The 20,622-nt window shown below is 46.1% G+C and overlaps 1 protein-coding gene across 3 annotated transcripts in view; it reads left to right on the top strand.

Moving 5' to 3' along the window:
* socs7 (suppressor of cytokine signaling 7) overlaps positions 1 to 20,622 on the top strand; it is a 65,031-nt gene that overhangs the window by 13,202 nt on the left and 31,207 nt on the right. For all 3 annotated transcript variants that reach the window (XM_078224174.1, XM_078224173.1, XM_078224176.1), the window contains exons 2-4: positions 17,270 to 17,334; positions 18,533 to 18,637; positions 20,270 to 20,407. In XM_078224174.1, coding sequence (XP_078080300.1) covers positions 17,270 to 17,334; positions 18,533 to 18,637; positions 20,270 to 20,407 — 308 coding nt within the window. The remainder of the gene's footprint in view (positions 1 to 17,269; positions 17,335 to 18,532; positions 18,638 to 20,269; positions 20,408 to 20,622) is intronic.

Here is a 20,622-nt window from a genome sequence, read left to right as displayed (position 1 = left end):
TAATTTTCAAGCGTTGCATTCCTGATCATAAGACTTTGCCGTGTGAAAACAGTTCTCCTTATCTCCCTCAACTCCTTGTGACCTCCAGCTGTTGACCCTCATGTGAGTGGAAATTGTTTCTTCTGATCTGATCTAAGAAGACCCCCTCAATTTTGAAGAACTTTTGTCCATCTCCCCTTCAACCTTCTCCACTCTAGGGAACAGCCTCAATCTCTCCAGTCTCTCGACATATGTGAAGCCCCTTGACCCTGGCACCACGCTGATAAATGTCTTTTGCATGCGCTGCAAGACTTGGCATCCTCCTTGAGGCATGGTGCTTGGAAATTGAACACGATATTCTATCTGTGACCTAACCGACGGTTTCCCAGGACCTCCTCACTTCAAATATATGCAATGTTCCTCTTAAAACAATTTTGGCAATGATTGGAGCCAGGGAGGGACTTGAGCAAGACTCGCAGCAAACGATATACGTTTACTCTGAGTGGAATCTAAACCGTGCACTACAACAACAGTCTACAGAGTCTATTTAAAAAGGGGTTTCTGCGAACTACAGCAAACTAAATTCCATGGCCAAAACGACAGCAGTGTGTCCCGATAATAGCAGGGCGATTTGTTCCTGCAAGATGTAGCAAGTGGAAGATTGTTGCATACAAATGATATCAGATCAGTGCCAGCCACTTGCTGCAATGCAGTCTCCTGGAGCAATTGGCAGAGGAAATGACCCAATTATCTCTCTCCTGGCCAGAGATACTGGTGTGACTCTGTGGTCGAAAATATGTGGGCCGCGTACCCATGAGAAAAGTGATGGACTGCGAATGACACATGGCATTAATGTCAGCTACCTGCTGCGGCAAGGGCTTGTTTGGAGATTTTGCAAGGCAGCCGTTGAGCTAATTGTAAATATCTGCAGAACATCTTTATGCATTTGACATTTGAGTTGCTATTGGGATAAGTAAAATTTAATTGGGACAAGTGTATGCCTTGCAGTGCCTGTCTCTGGGGAACTTTATTGACACAATATCTTGGAGTTGAGCAAAGAGCTATCCGAACCCCTGTCGCATAGTAATTTTATTTTCCAATGTTAATCTCTTATTTGTCCCTTTCCCAGTTTGCTGTGTATCGACTGTTGCTGTAATTTTAGGGATGTGTACACTCCAGTTCTTCCACCAGGTGTCAGGCTATTCATCCATGGGGAATTCCACACCACCCCAGTCCTGATCTCTCCCAATGCCTATTTGGGCTTTCCAATCTGTAAAATTCAAAAGGATTTCGATGGGATACGTGTAAAAGATATTTCCACTTTTGGGGAAGTCCAAAACTGCTCAATGGAACCTAGTCCAAAAATAGATATGAGACAGTCACAGCTAAATCCAGTAGGGAATTTGGGAGAAATGTCTTCACCCAGAATGTGGAATGCCCTACCACTGAGTGTGGATGAGGTGAACAGTATAGTTGCACTTGGGTGAAGCTAGATGAACATGAGGGTGAAATGATAGCAGTTGATTGGGTAGGAGGAGGCTGATGTGGAGTAGAAACAACCAGAGTTAATTTATCGGGCTAAGTGTCTCGGCATAGAGCACTGAGGCTTATTGCACATGTTCACTGGCACTCCAACTGAGATTCATCAACTTGACACGACTCGGAATTTTGGCCTGTGTGGCTTCAGAGACTCATTCTTATTGGAGACACTGAGGAAGCCAAACGTTTATTAAAATATCCACATTCATTCTTCATCCAGTTATTGCAGAGTGATGGGCACTAAGAATGGGACCATTTTGTAGAGAAAAGTTAACCTTCATCCTTGAGTCCCTCTTCCTCGTGCCCCCCTCCCCCACCCCTCCCTTTTACAGTGAATTCCAGAACATTTATAACTCGCCGCTTTAAAACAAACTTCCTCTGGAAGATTTCTGGCAATCTTCTTAAAGCTGTGTCCTCTTGTTACTGACCTTGCTGCCAGTCTCTCCTATTTACTCTCTGACAATCCCTCCTTTATCCCAGGTGTAGCAGTCAATATTAATCTGTGTTTTCTCAAATGCTGATGGTGCTGTTCCTTGTTGTGTTGGGAATTCTAAGTACGTGGTTTTCATTATGCCCCCTGTAACTCTGGAAGGAAAGTTTGATGTTTGTCTTGCTCTCTGGAGAATTTGTTCCAACGTGGTTCCGCATTTGGCTCAAGGGGCTGAAGGTTTCTGTGAAGGAATTTGGTATTCACTTCGGGGGTGGGGGGATGCTGGAGCAGAAGAGAGTGACTTTGAGGGCACAAAATCTCCCACCATTCCTCCATCATCACAGCTTGGCGTGAAATTTCCAGAACTGTTGTATAGTTGTGTGTGTCCTTTTCACAATATATTCCCATGCATGTCTGCTGGGTATTTGTGAATATGTGTCTTTGGTAGTGAGCATCACTACCTAGCCCAGGAGCAGCATAGAATGAGTAACACTTTTGTCTCTGATTCAGAAGATTAAAGGGTCAAGTCCTACTCCAGAGACTCGTGTACAAAATCTCAGCTGACATTCCTGCCGCAGTCCTGGAGAGTGCTACATAGCTGGAGGTGCTGTCTTTCAGACGAATAGCTAAACCATCTGGACCTAAAAGATCCCATGGTACTTCTGGAAAGAAGAGCAAGGGTGATCTCCTCAGTGTCCCGGTTAATATTCATCCCTCGATTTATCTGGTCATTAAGGCATTGCTATTTGTAGGGCCTTGCTGTGTATGAATTGGCTGTTTCCTACTATAGTGAAAACAGTTCAAAAAGTATTTTGTTGTGTTAAGACCCAGGCCCAGGTGTTTTGTGAAGTTAGCCTAGATCCTAAGTTTTACATCTGATTTTGGCATTGATGAGCATAGTGTTTCACTCCAGGTATGATTCAAGTGACCCATTAGGAAGCTTTCATCAAACAAAATTTATTTAAGAACACAATTATAATATAATAATTGGCATAACTTTTACCAATTAGAGTCGTAGAGGTTTACAGCGTGGAAACAGGGCCTTCAGCCCAACTTGTCCATGCTGCCCTTTTTTTTTAAACCCCTAAGCTATTCCCAATTGCCTGCATTTGGCCCATATCCCTCTATACCCATTGTACCCATGTAACTATCTAAATGCTTTTTAAAAGACAAAATTGTACCCGCTTCTACTACTACCTCGGGCAGCTTGTCCCAGACACTCACCACCCTCTGATTTACACATGATACAGTAAAATCCTTAACAGCTAGCTATCTCTGTTGTTCCAAGTCAAACATCATCCCACAGACATACACACCCTTCTCCAGACTTAGCACAAAAAGTATGCTCACGTGATGCTGGATCTTCAGCTTTTTAACACCTGCTGTGAATTAGTCCTTTGAATATTGGATCAAATCTCTGAAGCTTCCTCGTCTTGGAATTTTCAGTCTCTGGAGAGGGACACTGCCTGCCTCCACCAGCTTCTAGCAGCAACTGAGAAACTAATCTAAAAGCTGGGCTTTTCTGTGAAGCGTAGCTGCCCTTAGCCACATGATATAAATTGTCAGTCAACCTCAATAAAGCTCCACTCAGCAATCCCATGGGGACATGTTAAAACCACAGGACACTGCATTAGACCAGATTAAAAATAAACACTGCTTCAATTATTCTGCCTCAGCAGCAATAAAGGCTACAGACAACATGGTGCCGACAAATTTCAGGGCCTGCCAGAAACATCCTGCAGAGAAACATAACTAAACTTAAATTTCTTAAAGGCACAGTACCGTCACAACTGTCAGTTTGAATCTGGTTGCAATGTACTCTCTTCATTGTCTTCGATCAAGTCCAGGCAAATGCAGTGTCTTTAATTGTCTGTTTGTTCTTTGTCTGTTACCATGTTCGTTTCACTGGGTAGAGATGTAATGTTCATCAATCCTGTTAATCCTGCTGCACTCTCCAACTTGTTGAGGAATGCCTGAGATCTTTCGCAAACGCTGTCATTGCAAATTCATTATAGCAGCACAGGTGTTGCTGTGAATAAGACCTTTTCCTTCTGTGATTTTCCCCATGGGAGGTTAGCAATAATCCAGTGTTTCATTGTCCCACTGCCTCGGTTCTCTTCACAATGTGACCACAAAAAGAACTCAATCGGCACAATTCGCACATTCTACACTTCCGCGGAATCTAAACAGCACTGTCAGCGAAATTGTACCATGATGCATTAAACCCTAAAGCATCTGGGAATGAACAACTTTCAACCCTTTTGTTCTTCCACATTGCAGTTCAAACCACAAGCTACTTGTAAAGTGGGAAAAAAGACTTTTATTAAGAGGTTAAATCATATCCCACATACATAAGAATAGAGTATTTTACAGCTGTAAATTGCTGAGATTGTGAAAAGAAACTATAAAACTGCAAGTGTCTCACGTTAAGCGTGTTAATGATCAGACCTTTCAGTCTTTACCTGATGTCAGTAACGTGCATCAGAATATGGTAGCAGCTTTTGCTCAAGTCATTGAGAGCTGGAAACATTGGAGTGAAAGTGAAGCTCAGCAATGAAAAAGTTAATGATTCTATTTCCATTTACCAGTTTGCTGCCAGTGTCGCACTTTGCTGTCAGACCAAATCAGCAAGTAGCTCTGTAATAAGATTACATTGCAGGGATCTGTGTCTCAGTAGAACTGGGCCTTGGAGCTGTTAGAAATGTAACTGCTTTAAACACGATTATACCCGTCCTCAAATGCTGCTCTGCTTTCTTATTTATTTAACTTAATTCAGCTGTGAGCTCTGAAAGGTTTCTCTCCTGCACCAGGGGTTGAGATTGAGACGGTAATCTCTGAATATCCAACAAATTCATAACTACCTTGTTCTTGCACATTAAAGTATTTTTATATCTGAATTAAATATGGGGGAGGGAAAAATTAACAGTAATGAGAAGAAAAGATGTGATTTTGATTTCGGATTCCAAAATGAATACTTTCTTTCACCTGAATCTAGAATAGTTCCGTGGTTGGCGTCATGGACTGATTTGAAAGGTTTGAAGATGTTTAAAGGATTATGTTTCTCCACTGCTCAATAAAATAGGATTCTCGCTCAAATTATTTCCGCAAATTTTTACTCTCGAAGCCTCTGCAATTGTGAGCTTCAGAACCGGTTGGAATCAAATATTGTTGAGTTTTTTTTTCCCGTTTATTGGACTGAATCATAATTACATCTGTTATTAGTTTGGTACCACGGGAACTGACCCTAATGATCCAAGCAAAAACAAAGGATCTTTCATAACGTCATTGGCTTGGAGGCAGTTCTGGATTTATGTAGCAGGTTGGAAGTTCATAAGCGAATGGAATGCTTGTGGACTTGCCTCTCGTACAATGAGGAGGGAGCACTCGCCTCTGCATTAGATGTTGGCTTAAGCCCCACTGCAGAGACCTGAGCACACCATCTATGTGGAGACACCTGGTGCCATACTCTGGAGTGCTACACTGTCAACAGATGCCAATGTTTGTTTGAGACATTAAATTGCAAGATGTTGGAAATATCGTGACACTATTTTGAATAAGGGCAGGAGAGGTCTTCCCAATGTCTGGATCGATAGTTATCCCTCAATTCAATTTCTTTGATGCTGTTAATTATCAGGAAACCATATTGCTACATTGCTATTTATGGGATCTTGCTGTGCACACCTTGGCGGCCGTGTTTCCTGTATTACAAAAATGACTGCACTTCAAAGTTACCTCATGCTCATTTTGGGAAATCCTGAGGTCATGAAAGGTGCTGTGTTAATAACAAGTCTTGTTATCTTTTATGATGAGTTATAGTAAATATTGGTCCCAGAACACACCGACTATACTGCCTTTAAAAACAATGCTTGGATTAATATAAGTAGGTGGTCACTGACCAGGAGAGAGTGCAAATACAAACCTTCATTCCCAAAATCATTGATTGTTGCATTAGAATTAAAAGGAAGTAATAATTCTCAAGTCACAAATGTTCATAAAATATCTGTACAGTTGAGACAAAGAGATCCATTTCTTGTTAAAAGGAAGTTTGGTTAGATTAGTTGGCGAATGGCTTGGTGGGAGAGGTAAAGATTGATAATCAAATAGTCTATAGCGCAAACACAGCTGGAAATTCAAAAAAATAGTGGAGATGTTCTCCTGGCTAACCTACATTGACTTGAAACTCATCCAAGACTCTGCTATCTGTGCCCTGCACCTAGTCCTGTTCACCCATTACCCCTGTGCTCGCTAACACCTCCGTTTAAAAAATTCTCATCCTTGTTTTCAAATCTCTGATCTCGAGAAGGTGGCGATGAGCTTCCTTGAACCACTGCAAAGTTAAAGTTTATTTATGAGTCACAAGTAGGCTGACAACACTGCAATGAAGTTACTGTGAAATTCCCCTTGTCACCACACTCTGGCGCCTGTTCGGGTCAATGCACCTAACCAGCACGTCTTTCAGACTGTGGGAGGAAACCGGAGCACCCGGGAGAAACCCACGCAGACACGGGGAGAATGTGCAAACTCCACACAGACAGTGACCCAAGCCAGGAATCAAACTCGGGTCCCTGGCGCAGTGAAGAAGCAGTGCTAACCGCTGTGCCGCAGTCTATCTCTCTGGCATTGGTTACATCTACAATGTGCCACCAGATGTTTTGGAGTGAGGGTGGGGAGGTGGCTCTGTGCCACCAGATGTTTGAGTGGGGGAGTGGAGGTGGCTGTGTACTGTGCCGACTCTTTCCGGCTGTTTACCGCATTTTATTACTTGGTTTAGTCTATATTTATCAGCGAGGTGGCATCAGTTGGCGAAGGGGGTCAGATCCATGGGGATTCCAGCGACCAGCAGCAATATTCGGCGTTGTTACCTATGCCGACCCAGTCCCTTCAGCACAGCAGTAATAACAGCATTGCCAGCACTTGTTCCCAGACCCTCTGCTGATCTGAAGAGTTTCTGTTGTTGACTGGATGCACACTGGGATTTTTCTTTAATAAACTTGCCTACAGCCTGGATTTTGCTTTGATTGGAGTTCTCTGACCTCTGAGTGCTAGGATTTTTAAAAATGCAATTTAAAATGAATGAGATGCTTGTGGTTGGATAGTTAATTCAGATGTGTAATTGTATGCAGCGATGAACGATCAGGTAATTTTATTCCAATTTATTCACTAGATGTGGCAAGGCTGCTTTTTATTGCGCCTCTCTCTCTCTCTGCCCTGGGAAGGTGATGCTGATCTTCATCTTAAACACTTCAGCCCCACGCACGGATTCTGCTCCTGGATTGTGTTCCGAGGAATAGTCTCGACCCAGTGGCCGTGACCTTTTCTATTCTTGTTATCTGTTGCCTTGTTTTTGAGGAAAGCTGTTTGACCTTGGATCTGTGAATTATTATTCTCTCACCTTTTACTGTGGAGCGGCAGGTAAACCGATTGGAGATAAAGTTTTTATTTATTTTAAAACCAAGTTGGGAGAATTTTCTTTGTGTAGCGCCGGGCCTAGTGAGTCTCATGTTTGATACTGGAATAACTCAGTGGGCCAGGTGTCTGTGCAGTGAGAAACATTAATGTTGATGACCTTGCAGCAGGAAGGTTGTAATGTGGGGGAAAGACAGAAGCTTATTTATACACAGCAAGATCCCACAAACAGCTAAGGGATAAATGGCTAATGAAGTTGTTGTAGGGTGTTGGATACTATTTGGTAGGTCTTAATGAAGTTTTCCTAGTCTGAAGTAGATTAATTGTAGGCATTTGTTAACAATGTAGATGTCTAGTAAAGGATCCAAGCTAGGAGCAGTCTCCATGCATGCTTGCGCGCACGGCTCTGTAGGTGTGGGTCACGTATTCTCTCTCATCACTGTGTGGGTGGTACTATACTCAGTCCCGCATTAACCCTATATGTGCCAGACCATTACAGTTGTTTCTGGTGATGCCGGTCCAGACAAGAGGACATTCTTAGTGCCACAGGAATGTTTTCATTGGAGGGTGGGGGGGGAGGGGGGGTGATGCTTTGGTTTCAGCTTTTCCCTGATTGTGTGGCAGTTCCTCAGTCCCTCGGTACTGCACTGAGGTATCAGCCTAGGACGTGTACAGTGGAGCTTGAACCAGGATTTAGAGAAGAAAATGTTACCCACAGCAGCACAACTAAAAGTTGGATAGTGTTGGTGCTTCCAGATTGGATGGTGGGTTGTACTCACTAAAATGTCCAATTTTCTATGACCAGTGTCCTGCTCTGAATGGAGGAGTTAAGCCGATGGATCACGTGGCCGTTCAGGATGCTACGGCACTATTGTAGGAGCAGCAAGGACTTCTGGTTTTCCAGTCAATCTTTCTCTCTCTCAAGTGATGATATGAAAAACAGATTGACTCGACATCTATCTCTCCGGCTGTTTTGGGATCTTGCTGTGTTTGCCGATGTACCAATCGCACTTGAGCTGCAAGGTCACACACTGGATGTCATTGTGAAGCCGATTGGTTCAGCTGCCGCGCCAGTTTCCACTTGGTTTGATTTTTCCTCGTTCTGCCCAATCTCTTGCGTCTCTTGTTTGGAGAGTTGGGTTAAAGTTACCCCATTGTGCGTGAGGCAGTTGGTCACCCGGTGAAGAGTTGCTTTAGGAATGCAAGCTCCTTCTTGCTGACTGCTCAAGGCTGCACCAAGTTCGAGAAGATTCACAAACCTGTTGATTATACACTTCATTACCCTTGGCACTGAACAGGGGTAACGATTGGATTGATGTCCATCGACAGCTGGGTAAAGGAGTCGGATTTGAGTAATTAACAATCCTCCGTTGGTAATATCTGATCAATGTGAGCCTCCTTATCAAACTCAATGGTTCAAGTCCTGAGATCTTTTAACTGGAGTTAGAAACGGTTATTTTAACCTTGTTTAATGTTTGGTCGAGTTGAGGGTAGAATGTTGTGTGCAGTTCTGAGTGTCTGACCTCCAAAAGGACGTTCTCCATGGTTCTGCATGGTTTAAATCTTTTGAAGTGCGCAAGAGCAGTCAGTTTCACCAGAGACCTAATCCAGCCAGTACAAAGACGAGCAGAGTTGACACTGTTGGACAGTCCGTGTGCGTGGATTGCTCCTTAGATGCCGAATTCTCGATTGGAGTGATGGAGGTGAATTGTATCGATGCTGGAGAAAGGAGCAAGGTGTTATGCTGGTCGGGTGACATGATGAAGAAAAGGGATGCATAAATGCCGGCATTGTTAAAGTTGGGCTGAATGGCCTGATTGAGAGAGAAACAGTAGAATGCTGGTGAAGGAAAGGGCATCCGGAACGTGTGGTTACAGGGCACTGTGGTTTCAGAATAACTCCTTCACCGCTCCCCCAGTCATGGAACAGACACCCCCTGAATATCTCGATCCTCCGAGATCTCCACATTCACTAACACTTGCTGTTCTGGCTGCTTTTTAATTATTTATAGACCCGAGTGTGCTGAGCTAATGTTTCCTGCTCTCTGTACAATGAATCATTCAGGCGCCACGTGACTCACTGTCAGCGATTGTACATCACTTTATACACTAGATGGGACAGAGCTATTCCAGGTGAGCTATTTATAAATGTAATTTTATAGCTTTGAGTAGTAAGTCTTTTGAACATAGGATCCTTGATCGGGAGGGCTGTGTTACCCAGTCACTGATGATTGCAACTGAGATCTCTTCTCAACTGAGATCACAAACTAACCATTTGGTGTAGCATATAGTCTGTTTTACTCAAACTTGTCTTGCTTTGCAATTGTGAAACACATCAGAGGCATTTGTGCAGTGCTGTCCCAGGGAGTGTTTATTGTGCCCGGCCCTGTCCCAGGGAGTGTTTATTGTGCCCGGCCCTGTCCCAGGGAGTGTTCATTGTGCCCGGACCCTGTCCCAGGGAGTGTTCGGTCCATTGGACCCGGACCCTGTCCCAGCGAGTGTTCGGTCCATTGGACCCGGACCCTGTCCCAGGGAGTGTTCGGTCCATTGGGCCCGGACCCTGTCCCAGGGAGTGTTCGGTCCATTGGGCCCGGACCCTGTCCCAGGGAGTGTTCGGTCCATTGGGCCCGGACCCTGTTCCAGCGAGTGTTCGGTCCATTGGGTCTGGACCCTGTTCCAAGGAGTGCTCATTGCTCCAAAACTAGAGGAAGCATCACAGCCAATGGTGCAAGAGAGGCAAGGAGTAAAATCAGGAGGTTGAGCTTCATGTTGCTGAGGTTTGATCCCATCAACTTACAGAGGAACGTGAACGCTGATGATATTTGGCGGTTCTGGGTTTGAGGAGATGGGATAAGTGGTCTAACATTTCAGCTCAATGAAGATATGAGGAGACGGTAGACTGATTTACCTGCGCAGAGTGACACTGTGCAGTCTCTACTTGCCCAGTGAGCCCCGACAGGCTGAGATTAGCAGAGTCCTGAAGAGCTGGACTCCAGCCTGTCTTTCTGTTGAGGAAGATGACCATCAGAGAAATTGGAAGGGGCAAGGGAAGGTTGGTGTTGTCGGCAGGGTTGAGGTGGAAGAGAGATGTAAACCGAAGACTGCAGCATTCCCATTGTGCAATGTACTCTGCTTCTGTGAATTTCATAGAATGTTACAGCGTAGATCATTCAGCTGGCCAGGACTCTGCTGACTCCTGGGTAGAAATACTTCTGGTTCCACCCTCCCACCCCTAAATCTTTCCTCTTCCTTTGAAGTATTCAGTTTCCTTATCCATGTTGTAATTGAACCTGTTGTTTATCACTCTGGCTGGATAATAACAGCTCGCTGTGTAATGCAGGTGAAAGACTTGAGCTTCATTAACAGCTTCCCTCATCTCGGGACATTCCAGAGCATTTAGTGGCCATTGAAGAGTAGCTACTGTTATAATGTAGGGAATGCAGAAGCCAAATTGCACACAGCAAGATCCCACAAACAGCAATGTGCTAATGAGCAGATAACAAAAAAATCCCCATTGAATGTTCTCTGCCAATTTAATATCCAGGGTTGCTCCATCACACTAATTCTTCATAGATCCTCAGATCTGAAGAATTGCTGAATTGTTTGCAGCTGGTGACAGTTCACCGTGTGATGTACAATCTGTACTTGAACCAACAGACCTGCTGTTGCTTCCAGAACATTCCATCTTTTATGCAGATTTCCAGATTTTGTTTTTTTTTCTTGACTAATGACCTGAAATAGAATGAGAAATTCAGATACTTGACGAACGTGGATGAAATGATTTGTGTTCAAATCATGTAGTGCCTTTTACAATCTCGAGACATTCTAGCTTTAGAGCCAGTGAAGTAATGGAAGTATAGTCACCGTTGTAATGTCGGAGACACAAGCCCTTTTCACACCATAACACTCCCACAGTCAGCAACGGGATAATCAGATAATCTCTCTTCGTGAAGTTAGTTGGGGAATAAAAATTGACCAGGACACCAGGATGATCCCCTTGCTCCTTTTTGGAATAGTGTCACAGGATTGTTTACAGTCACATGCGGGCGGAGATAGTCTAACTTATCCACAAGTCCATATCTCCAGCAGTGCAGCACTGGACAAATATCAAACAAAATACTTTGTTATCACAATAGAAGCACAATTTGCATATCTGAAACAGACAGTGACTTAGGGGATAATAAGTGAGAAAATTAAGGAAACTTATATGAGTAGAGTACAAATGTGGGAGAAACTTAAGGGAATAAAATTCCCAAGATCTGATGGCCTCCAACCCAGGGCTCCAAACAAGAGAGCTGCACAGATAGTGGATGCACTTGTTATAATTCTCCAAAATTCCTTCGATTTGGGGGCAGTCCTATCAGATTGCAAGTTGACAAATGTTCCACCGCTTTCGAGAAAGGAGGGAGAGAGCAAACCGTAAACTACAGGCCGGTTAGCCTAATATCAGTACTTGGGGGAAATGTGGAATCTATTATTAAGGAAGTCTTAACAATGTACTTAGTAAAACCACGTTGACTTTGCTTTCTAAGGGGAAACCATGCCGAATTTATTGGAGTTTTTTGATGACGTAACTAGCAGGGTAAATAAAGGGGAACCAGTAGATGTCGTATGTCTGGGTTTCCAAAAGAAATTTGATAAGGTTCCACACTAAAGGTTAATAGACGAAATAAGGGTTCTTGGAATTGGGGGTAATATATTTAACATACGAAGAAATACGGATCGATGGAGCTTGTTCTCACTGGAATTTAGAAGCATGAGAGGGGATCTCATGGAAATGTATGAAATCCTGATGGGACTGGACAGGCTAGATGCGGGAAGAGTGTTCCTGATGTTGGGGAAGTCCAGAACTAGGGGTCGCAGTCTAAGAATAAGGGGTAAGCCATTCAGAACTGAGATAAGGAAGAACTTCTTCATTCAGAATTGTGAACCTGTGGAAAGCTTTTGGGGCCAGTTCGTTAGATATGTTCAAGAGGGAGCTGGACGTGGCCCTTGTGGCTAAAGAGATCAAGGGGTATGGAGAGAAGGTGGGAGTGAGATACTGAAAGTACATGATCAGCCATGATATTGAATGGTAGTGCAGACTCGAAGGGCTGAATGGCCTACTCCTGCACTTTTTTTCTGTGTTTCTATTTGCATGAGTATAGAATTGTTAATGGATAGAAAATAAAGTGGCATCAATGGGATTTTTTCAAGTTGGCAGGCAGTGAATAGCAGTATGCTGCAAGGATTGATACTGACCCCTCCACTATTTGCAATCTATATTAATGACTTGGATGCATTACACTCTATCCTGCCATCTAACTTTACAGATGATACCAAGTTAGGTGGAAAGGTGAGCTGTGGGGAGGACACAGAGGCTGCAAAGAGATATGGACAGGTTAAGTGCGTAGGCAACAAAATGGCAGATGGAATTTAATGTGGGGAAGTGTGAAGTTATTCACTTTGGTTCTAAGAATAGAAAAGCTGAATATCTTTTAATAGGTCTGAAACTTGCAAAAGGAAGTTAGCGGGTGCAGCAAGTAATTAAGAAGGCAAATGGCACATTGGCCTTTATTCTTGTCCAATCTCCTTGCAATAAAAAATCTTCCCACAGTTATACAGGGTTTTGGTGAGACCGTATTTAGAGTACTTTGTGCAATTTTGGGTCTCCATGTTTAATAAAGAAATATTTGCATTGAAGGTGGTATAGTGAAGATTCACTAGCTTGGTCCCTGGGATGAAGGGGTTATCCTATCATAGGCTGAGTAAATTAGCCTAATACTATCTGCAGTTAGAAGAATGAGAGGCAATTGAATTGAAACAAGATTCTGAAGGGATTTGACGCTGAGATTGTTCTAGATTTTCCAACCAGTGGAAACAAGAGGACACAGTCTCAGGATAAAGGGCCTGAACATTTTGGACTGAGATAGGGAGAAATTACTTCACTCAGTGTTGTGAATCTTTGGAATTTTCTACCCCAGAGGACTGTGGATGCTCCATTGTTGAATATATTAAAGGCTAGGACAGACATATTTTTGATTTCTGAGGGAATTAAAAAGTTTTAGCTTGGGGGAATTGGCTCAAGTGGTGGAGCACTGGCTTTGCATGTGAGAGGCAGTGGGATTGTTGCCCACATTCTCCATTTTGATTTTTAGGGGCGGCACGGTGGTTCGCACTGCTGCTTCACAGCTCCAGGGACCTGGGTTCGATTCCTAGCTTGGGTCACTGTCTGTGTGGAGTTTGCACGTCCTCCTCGTGTCTGCATGGGTTTCCTCTGGGTGCCCCGGTTTCCTCCCACGGTCCAAAGAAGTACGGGTTGGGTTGATTGGCCATGCTAAAATTGCCCCTTAGTGTCCTGACATGTGTAGGACAGAGGGATTAGCGGGTAAATGTGTAGGGGCATGAGGGTAGGGCCTGGGTGGGATTGTGGTCGGTGCAGACTCGATGGGCCAGATGGCCTCTCTCTGCACTGTAGGGTTTCTATGATTTATTTATTATTGTCACAAGTAGGCTTACATTAACACTGCAATGAAGTTACTGTGAAAATCCCCCAGGCTTAAAGGAAACTGGGAAGAGATTGGGGTTGATGCCCAAGATCAGCCCTGATGGTATTGAATGGCGGAACAGGCTCGATGGCCATGTGGTCGACTCCTGCTCCTATTGCTTGTGTTCTTGGCGTGTTGTCACGCTTGGATTGTCTGCTTAAGACCCTGGGGTTGGACCTACCTCCCAGGTCATGAGGTTATTGAGTCCAGAGGCCTCCATTGAACCACAGCAGACACCGACACAAGACCCATCTTGATTAGGTTTTAAAAAAAGACACTTCTATTTGCGAGGGTCATCAATAAATCCGGTCAGCAATTTGTGAGGAGCCTGCCCAAAGAGCAGTGAGAATTGGAACTCGGGAAGTAGTTAAGACATTGCTGAGACATCTTTGAAAGGAAACAAGCCAAGTATGAGGGAGAAATGAATGGAAGGATATGCTAATACGGTGTGAGGGAGGGATGGGAGGAGGCTGTTGAGGAGGATAAACAATATCATGGACTGGTTGGTTGAATCAGCTTGTCTTTAAGCTGCTAATTCGATGCAAAGAACATTAAACTCTTGTTTTGCTTTGGCATCAATCCGATTGTGAACTTCAAAGGCTTCAGGTACATTCCTGACTCCACAGATTGTCTAAATTCCAGCAGTTAACGTGTTGCATGTGTGGCGGGTCTGGTAGCGCACGGAACATCAATAGCTTCTAGTTTTTAATATTCAGCCGAGGCAAATAGCCAAAACCCACTGGGCAAGATGCCAGTCGGGTAGGATGCAGGTGGGTGAAATAATTCACCGACACCAAGAACCTTTCTGCTTTATTTTGAAACCGTGTCTACCTGAGATTGGAACTCTCATCTGACAGTAACAATATCGGTGCCAAAATAAATCTATTATCTATTATTTTGTTAGATGCATTATGAAATCTTCATTTTATGTTGATTTGAACTCTTGACAAATACCTGGCAGAAAAGATGATTTATTTTATCTAGACCTAGGGTGTATTTGGGAAGGTTACGATGAGTAAATGATTTGGTCAGGGGGGCAGGGGGGGTTATAAAACAAGCGAGCCAGATGTTCAGGGGTGATGTCATGAAGCATTAACACTTGACTGAAAATGTCAAAACCCGAGATTTCTGATGGTGTGAGGTTAATGTACCTTTAAGAGATTTTTTTAAAAAATCGATCTCTCAGCTGTGGGTGATGTCATTGGGAGGAAGAAAAAACCTGGTGGACAGGTCAGGTGACGAGGATGGATTTTCAATTTCAGTTTTAACTGGGGTCTAACTTTAACTTCCTGAAAGATGTTGGAAAAGTAGGAATGAAGAACATCCATTTATAGAATGGATTTCCCACCTTTGGGAAACCTGAAAGAAATCAAAGTGAGCGATTGACTTTTCAATGCTGTTATTGGTGAGAATATGCAGTGTTTAATTTGTGCACAGCAAGATCCCACAGACCGCAATGAGATAAAGAATTGGATAATCGAGAGGGTTCAAGTTAAGGAACAGGGATGTCTTGCTGCTATTCTACAGGGCCTTGGCGAGGCCACACCTGGAATATAGTGTGCAGTTTTGGTGTCCTTATCTGAGGAACAATGTCCTTGCTGTTAGAAGGAGTGTAGCGAATGTTTACCAGGCTGATTCCTGGCTTGGCAGGTCTGTCAAATGAGAGGAGGTTGAGGATTATAGTCACTGGAGTTTAGAAGAGTGAGAGGGGATTTCATAACCCATAAAATTCGGTAACAGGACTGAGCATGGTAGATACAGGAAGGATGTTCCCGATGTTGGGGGTGTCCAGAACTCGGGGTCACAATGTGAGGATGCAGGGTAAACCTATTAGGACAGAGATGAGAAGAAATTTCTTCACCCAGAGAGTGGTGAATCTGTGGATTTTGCCACCACAGAAAGTAGTTGAGGCCAAAACATTGTTTTTTCAAGAAGGAGTTAGATGTCGCGCTTGGGGGTGAAGGGATCAAATAATTGGGGGGGGGAGGGCAAGAGGCAGGAACATGTTACTGAGTTGAATGACAAGTTATGAATGATGGAGCAGGCTCAAAGGGCTGAATGGCCAACTCCTACAATCACCAGCAGTGGCTGGTTTGTTTTGGCAGGGGGGTCGGGAGGAGCGGCTGGATTTTGGGGAAGGGGTCGGGATGAGCAGCTGTTTAATGGGCAGAGATTCTGCTGTATGTTCCCAGTCATTTCAAATGCCTGCCACTTTATTTCAGAAGTGGTGACCCCTACTAATCCCTCCAGGGAAATTTTACCCTTGTTGGTATTTACGTCTGCTAAGCTGGATAGGTGTGTGAGCGCACGCGTGGGATAGGTGTGTGCGCATGCGTGGGATAGGTGTGTGCGCACGCGTGGGATAGGTGTGTGCGCACGCGTGGGATAGGTGTGTGCGCACGCGTGGGATAGGTGTGTGCGCACGCGTGGGATAGGTGTGTGCGCACGCGTGGGGTAGGTGTGTGCGCACGCGTGGGGTAGGTGTGTGCGCACGCGTGGGGTAGGTGTGTGCGCACGCGTGGGGTAGGTGTGTGCGCACGCGTGGGGTAGGTGTGTGCGCACGCGTGGGGTAGGTGTGTGCGCACGCGTGGGGTAGGTGTGTGCGCACGCGTGGGGTAGGTGTGTGCGCACGCGTGGGATAGGTGTGTGTGTTATTAGCGCAATCACCAGTCGTGTTTATGCTCCATCTTCATTGCTCTTAAATGACGGTTGCAGTCTCTGAATAAAGGCTGAAATCCTCGCTGCCTGTAATGACTGTGTGACGGGATTGTTCAGAGAGCGAGGGCTGAGAGCCACTTGTCAGTGAGGTTGGGGTGGGGTGTGGTCTCTGCTTCATTTCACAATTACATTGTTGGCTGTTTTAACTTTGCTGCATCAGATGCTCATTTTCCCCGTATCCGACGGAAAATCCTTTGGAATCTGGTCGTCGTAGCAGGAGTGCTGACAGCTCTGTCACAGATTGGAGGTGGCAGCTCTGGCTGTGTACCAGGACAAACCTTGATTCTGCCAGTGAGAGTGTTGCTGAAAGCAGCCAGGCCTCCAGATTAGACCCTGTCTCTGAGGCGGGATTGAGGAGGAGGGTGAGCATTCGGTCAACTGCTAAGTCAGCTGGAGATTCAGAGACCGGTTTTCAGGCCTCTGTGAATTTGGTCCTGTTATAAACCCTTGATTTATTCTGTGTAATATTGAATCCACCCACAAGCTAGAAAATGAGACAAGAGTGTGAATATTTAAAAGTGTGGGCTCCTGTTCAGCAATAAGATGCTGCTCTCTGAGTCAGGGGGAGTTTGACAATGTTACCGAATGTTCCTGTATTAACCAATCTCGCTGTTTCTGTAGGATTTTTCGCCCACTTGTCTGATGATTTTTTAACTGTTCTTCTTTTGTAGCAAGCCCAGGCTGACGCGGACACAAAGTGCCTTCACTCCAGTGTCTTTAGCTTCACCTTTCACAGGTACAGAGTTTTTAATTTGCCTTCGCTGTCTCCTCCCTCGCACTTCCCTCTTGCCTCATCCTTGTCCACCTCCTCTCTCTGCTCCACCATCTTCTCCTCCTCCTCCTCTTCATCCTTCTCTATTTGCTCTTCCACCTTCTCCCTCTCTGTCTCTTCCTCCTCCCCCTTCTCTCCATTCTCGTCGCTATTCTGAGATTAGCTGTTTTGCCACTCGCTGAGAAAGGAAATGGTGTCTGAACACGGATCTGGCATCCCGTGAATTTTTTCTGGGAGGCTGGGAGAGAGGCTGTTGTGGAATAATAAAGCCATACAGCACAGAAGGTGGCCATTTGGACCCTCGTACCTGAGCCAGCGCTTTCCAATTACTCCTAATCCTTTACGCTTCTTCCATTTTGAAAATTACTATTGAATTTGCATCTGCCCACCTTGGCAATGCATTCGGATTAGAACTCGCTGTGTTCAGTCTTATTTATCTACCACCCTAGTATTTATGCCAATTAATCTTAAATCTGTAACTTTGAGGACTTGCCCAAGCAAGAGAAAATAAAACATTGCTGCATTCTGTGCAGCCCTGAATGCGGGGGGGGGGGAGGGGGCGGGTTGGGGGAGGGGGGGGGGGGGCGGGTTGGGGGGGAGGGGGCGGGTTGGGGGAGGGGGGGGGGGGCGGGTTGGGGGGGAGGGGGCGGGTTGGGGGAGGGGGGGGGGGGGCGGGTTGGGGGGGAGGGGGCGGGTTGGGGGGGAGGGGGGGAGGGGGCGGGTTGGGGGGGAGGGGGGGAGGGGGCGGGTTGGGGGGTTGGGGGGGAGGGGGGGAGGGGGCGGGTTAGGGGGGGAGGGGGCGGGTTGGGGGGGAGGGGGCGGGTTGGGGGGTTGGGGGGGAGGGGGCGGGTTGGGGGGGAGGGGGCGGGTTGGGGGGGAGGGGGGGAGGGGGCGGGTTGGGGGGGAGGGGGGGAGGGGGCGGGTTGGGGGGGAGGGGGGGAGGGGGCGGGTTGGGGGGGAGGGGGGGAGGGGGCGGGTTGGGGGGGAGGGGGGGAGGGGGCGGGTTGGGGGGGAGGGGGGGAGGGGGCGGGTTGGGGGGGAGGGGGGGGAGGGGGCGGGTTGGGGGGGGAGGGGGCGGGTTGGGGGGGGAGGGGGCGGGGTGCTGGGGAACGGACAAAACCTTTTCTGTTTTCACTGACAGTCTCTTCCCGTCTGTTATCAGGAGAAACTGTGTCACTGGTTGACCTGGACATCTCTCGCCGTGGACCCCCGTCACCTCACCCCCCGACGCCTCCACCTCCTCCTCGCAGGAGCCTCAGCCTCCTAGGTAGAGTATGCAAACTGCACCAAGGTGTGACTCCAGCCCATTGCCTGGTGTGTTCCATCACCTTCGTTTGTCAATGACTTTCCTATGAAGATAATGGACACTCTGCTTGTTTTCCCCGCACTCCCCATGGCTTTCACCCGCCCACTCTTGGCTCTATAATGGAGAGGGTTGTTTAACTGAGAACAGTAAAAGAATTAGGTCCCTGTTGTTGTGTGTACTGCGTGTAAACATGCCAATGACAAAGTAATGGCCAATTGTTCCACCGGTTAGCGTCGTGACCTATGGGTCTGAGATTTAATCGGTTATTAAAAAACCCCAGTCCGTTTGTTTGTGGAAACCTGATCCCTCCAATGGCCTTGTTTGATGTCACCATTTTACCAACTTATACAACGGCCCCAGCAAGTTCAGCAGCGGAGTAACTGAGGAGGAAGTTCCCCTGCTAATGGCAGTGTCCAGTGTAGATCCTGGATGCCGAGAATGGCATTCTCACTGGTGGGCAGTGAGTCTGCTGCTTGTCCCAGCCTGGCCAATGGAATATAAATTACCATATTTGATGGTCCATAAGATGCACCAGACAATAGGATGCACCAGGAAGTGTTGGGACTTAACCTCTGGACCAATGTTTTTGGGCATTACTTTTTTCCAGGGAAAGAATTGGATCTTCTGGCCCAGTAAATGTGGTCTTGAAACCAACCATTGTTCAGCTGCAGCCTTTTCATAGGAAATATTAATCTGCTTACACAGACAGTCAGGTAGATGTGGAAGAGGATGGCCATTCAGCCCACCTAAACAGGAAACTCCAACCTATCCCATCACAGCAAGCAGATGTTTCTTAAACAAATCCAATGGGATTTGCCTTATTACACCATCAGGAATTAATTGCTATTGGTCATTCCTGATATCAGGAATCCTGTGGGAATAATTTTGTATCTAAATCAAGGGGAGGAAAACCTCACTTCAGTTATTGTTGCTTAATTATTAAGATCCCAGAGTCCGGTAAAATAACATGCAAATAACAATAGCACTAACAATTAACATTTATATAGCACCTTTAATGTAGCAAGATGCTCTGTTTTATCTCTGAAAGTGGAGTCTATTATCTGGATTATGTAGTCAGCAGTCAACACCATTCAGTGTCATCCCTGAGTTGGGGCGGCACGGTGGCACAGTGGTTAGCACTGCTGCCTCTCAGCGCCGGGAACCCGGGTTCAGTTCCCGGCTTGGGTCACTGTCTGTGCGGAGTCTTCACATTCTCCCCGTGTCTGCGTGGGTTTCCTCCGGGTGCTCCAGTTTCCTCCCACAGTCTGAAAGCCATGCTGGTTGGGTGCACTGGCCGTGCTAAATTCTCCCTCAGTGTCCCCGAACAGGCGCCGGAGTGTGGCAACTACGGGATTTTCACAGTAACCTCATTGCAGTGTTAATGTAAGCCTACTTGTGACACTAACAAATAAACTGAATCGGTGTTTGGGATCTTCACTTGCTGTCTTGTGGGGGTCGGGGAGGGCGTGTGCTCCCCTTCATTATCTCACCGCAATTGTTGGGGTGGGAATTGGCTGGTGACCCGGGTTTGATGCCCTGTTGCCACCCGTGCCTCTCGGTTTTATTTCTGAGGAAGCTTGTGTTGTTTTCCAGATGACATCGCAGGGCCGCAACCTCCATCTTGCCCAGTGAGCCCGGCTGCTGCTAGCTTACAGTTGTTACCTCTGCCTCCTCCTCCTCCGCCTCCTCCTCCGCCTCACACTTCCATCCAGCACAGCCTCAGCTTAAACGGTAAGACCCCGCCTCTGCTCCTTGTGAGGGAGGAGGCCATTCAGCCCATCGAACCTGTTCTGCCATTCAGTGCGATCATAGCTTTTACCTCCGCTACATTCTCCCACATAGCCCCCATTTCCCTCGATTCCACCAGGATCTAAAAATCTATCGACCTTGGTCTCCAACACCGACTGAGCATCCGTAGTTCTGGACTAGAGAATTCCAAAGATTGA

Source organism: Mustelus asterias, chromosome 11 (genome assembly GCF_964213995.1).
Source record: "Mustelus asterias chromosome 11, sMusAst1.hap1.1, whole genome shotgun sequence".
Lineage (NCBI taxonomy): Eukaryota > Metazoa > Chordata > Chondrichthyes > Carcharhiniformes > Triakidae > Mustelus > Mustelus asterias.
This window is presented reverse-complemented; position numbering and strand designations above follow the sequence as displayed.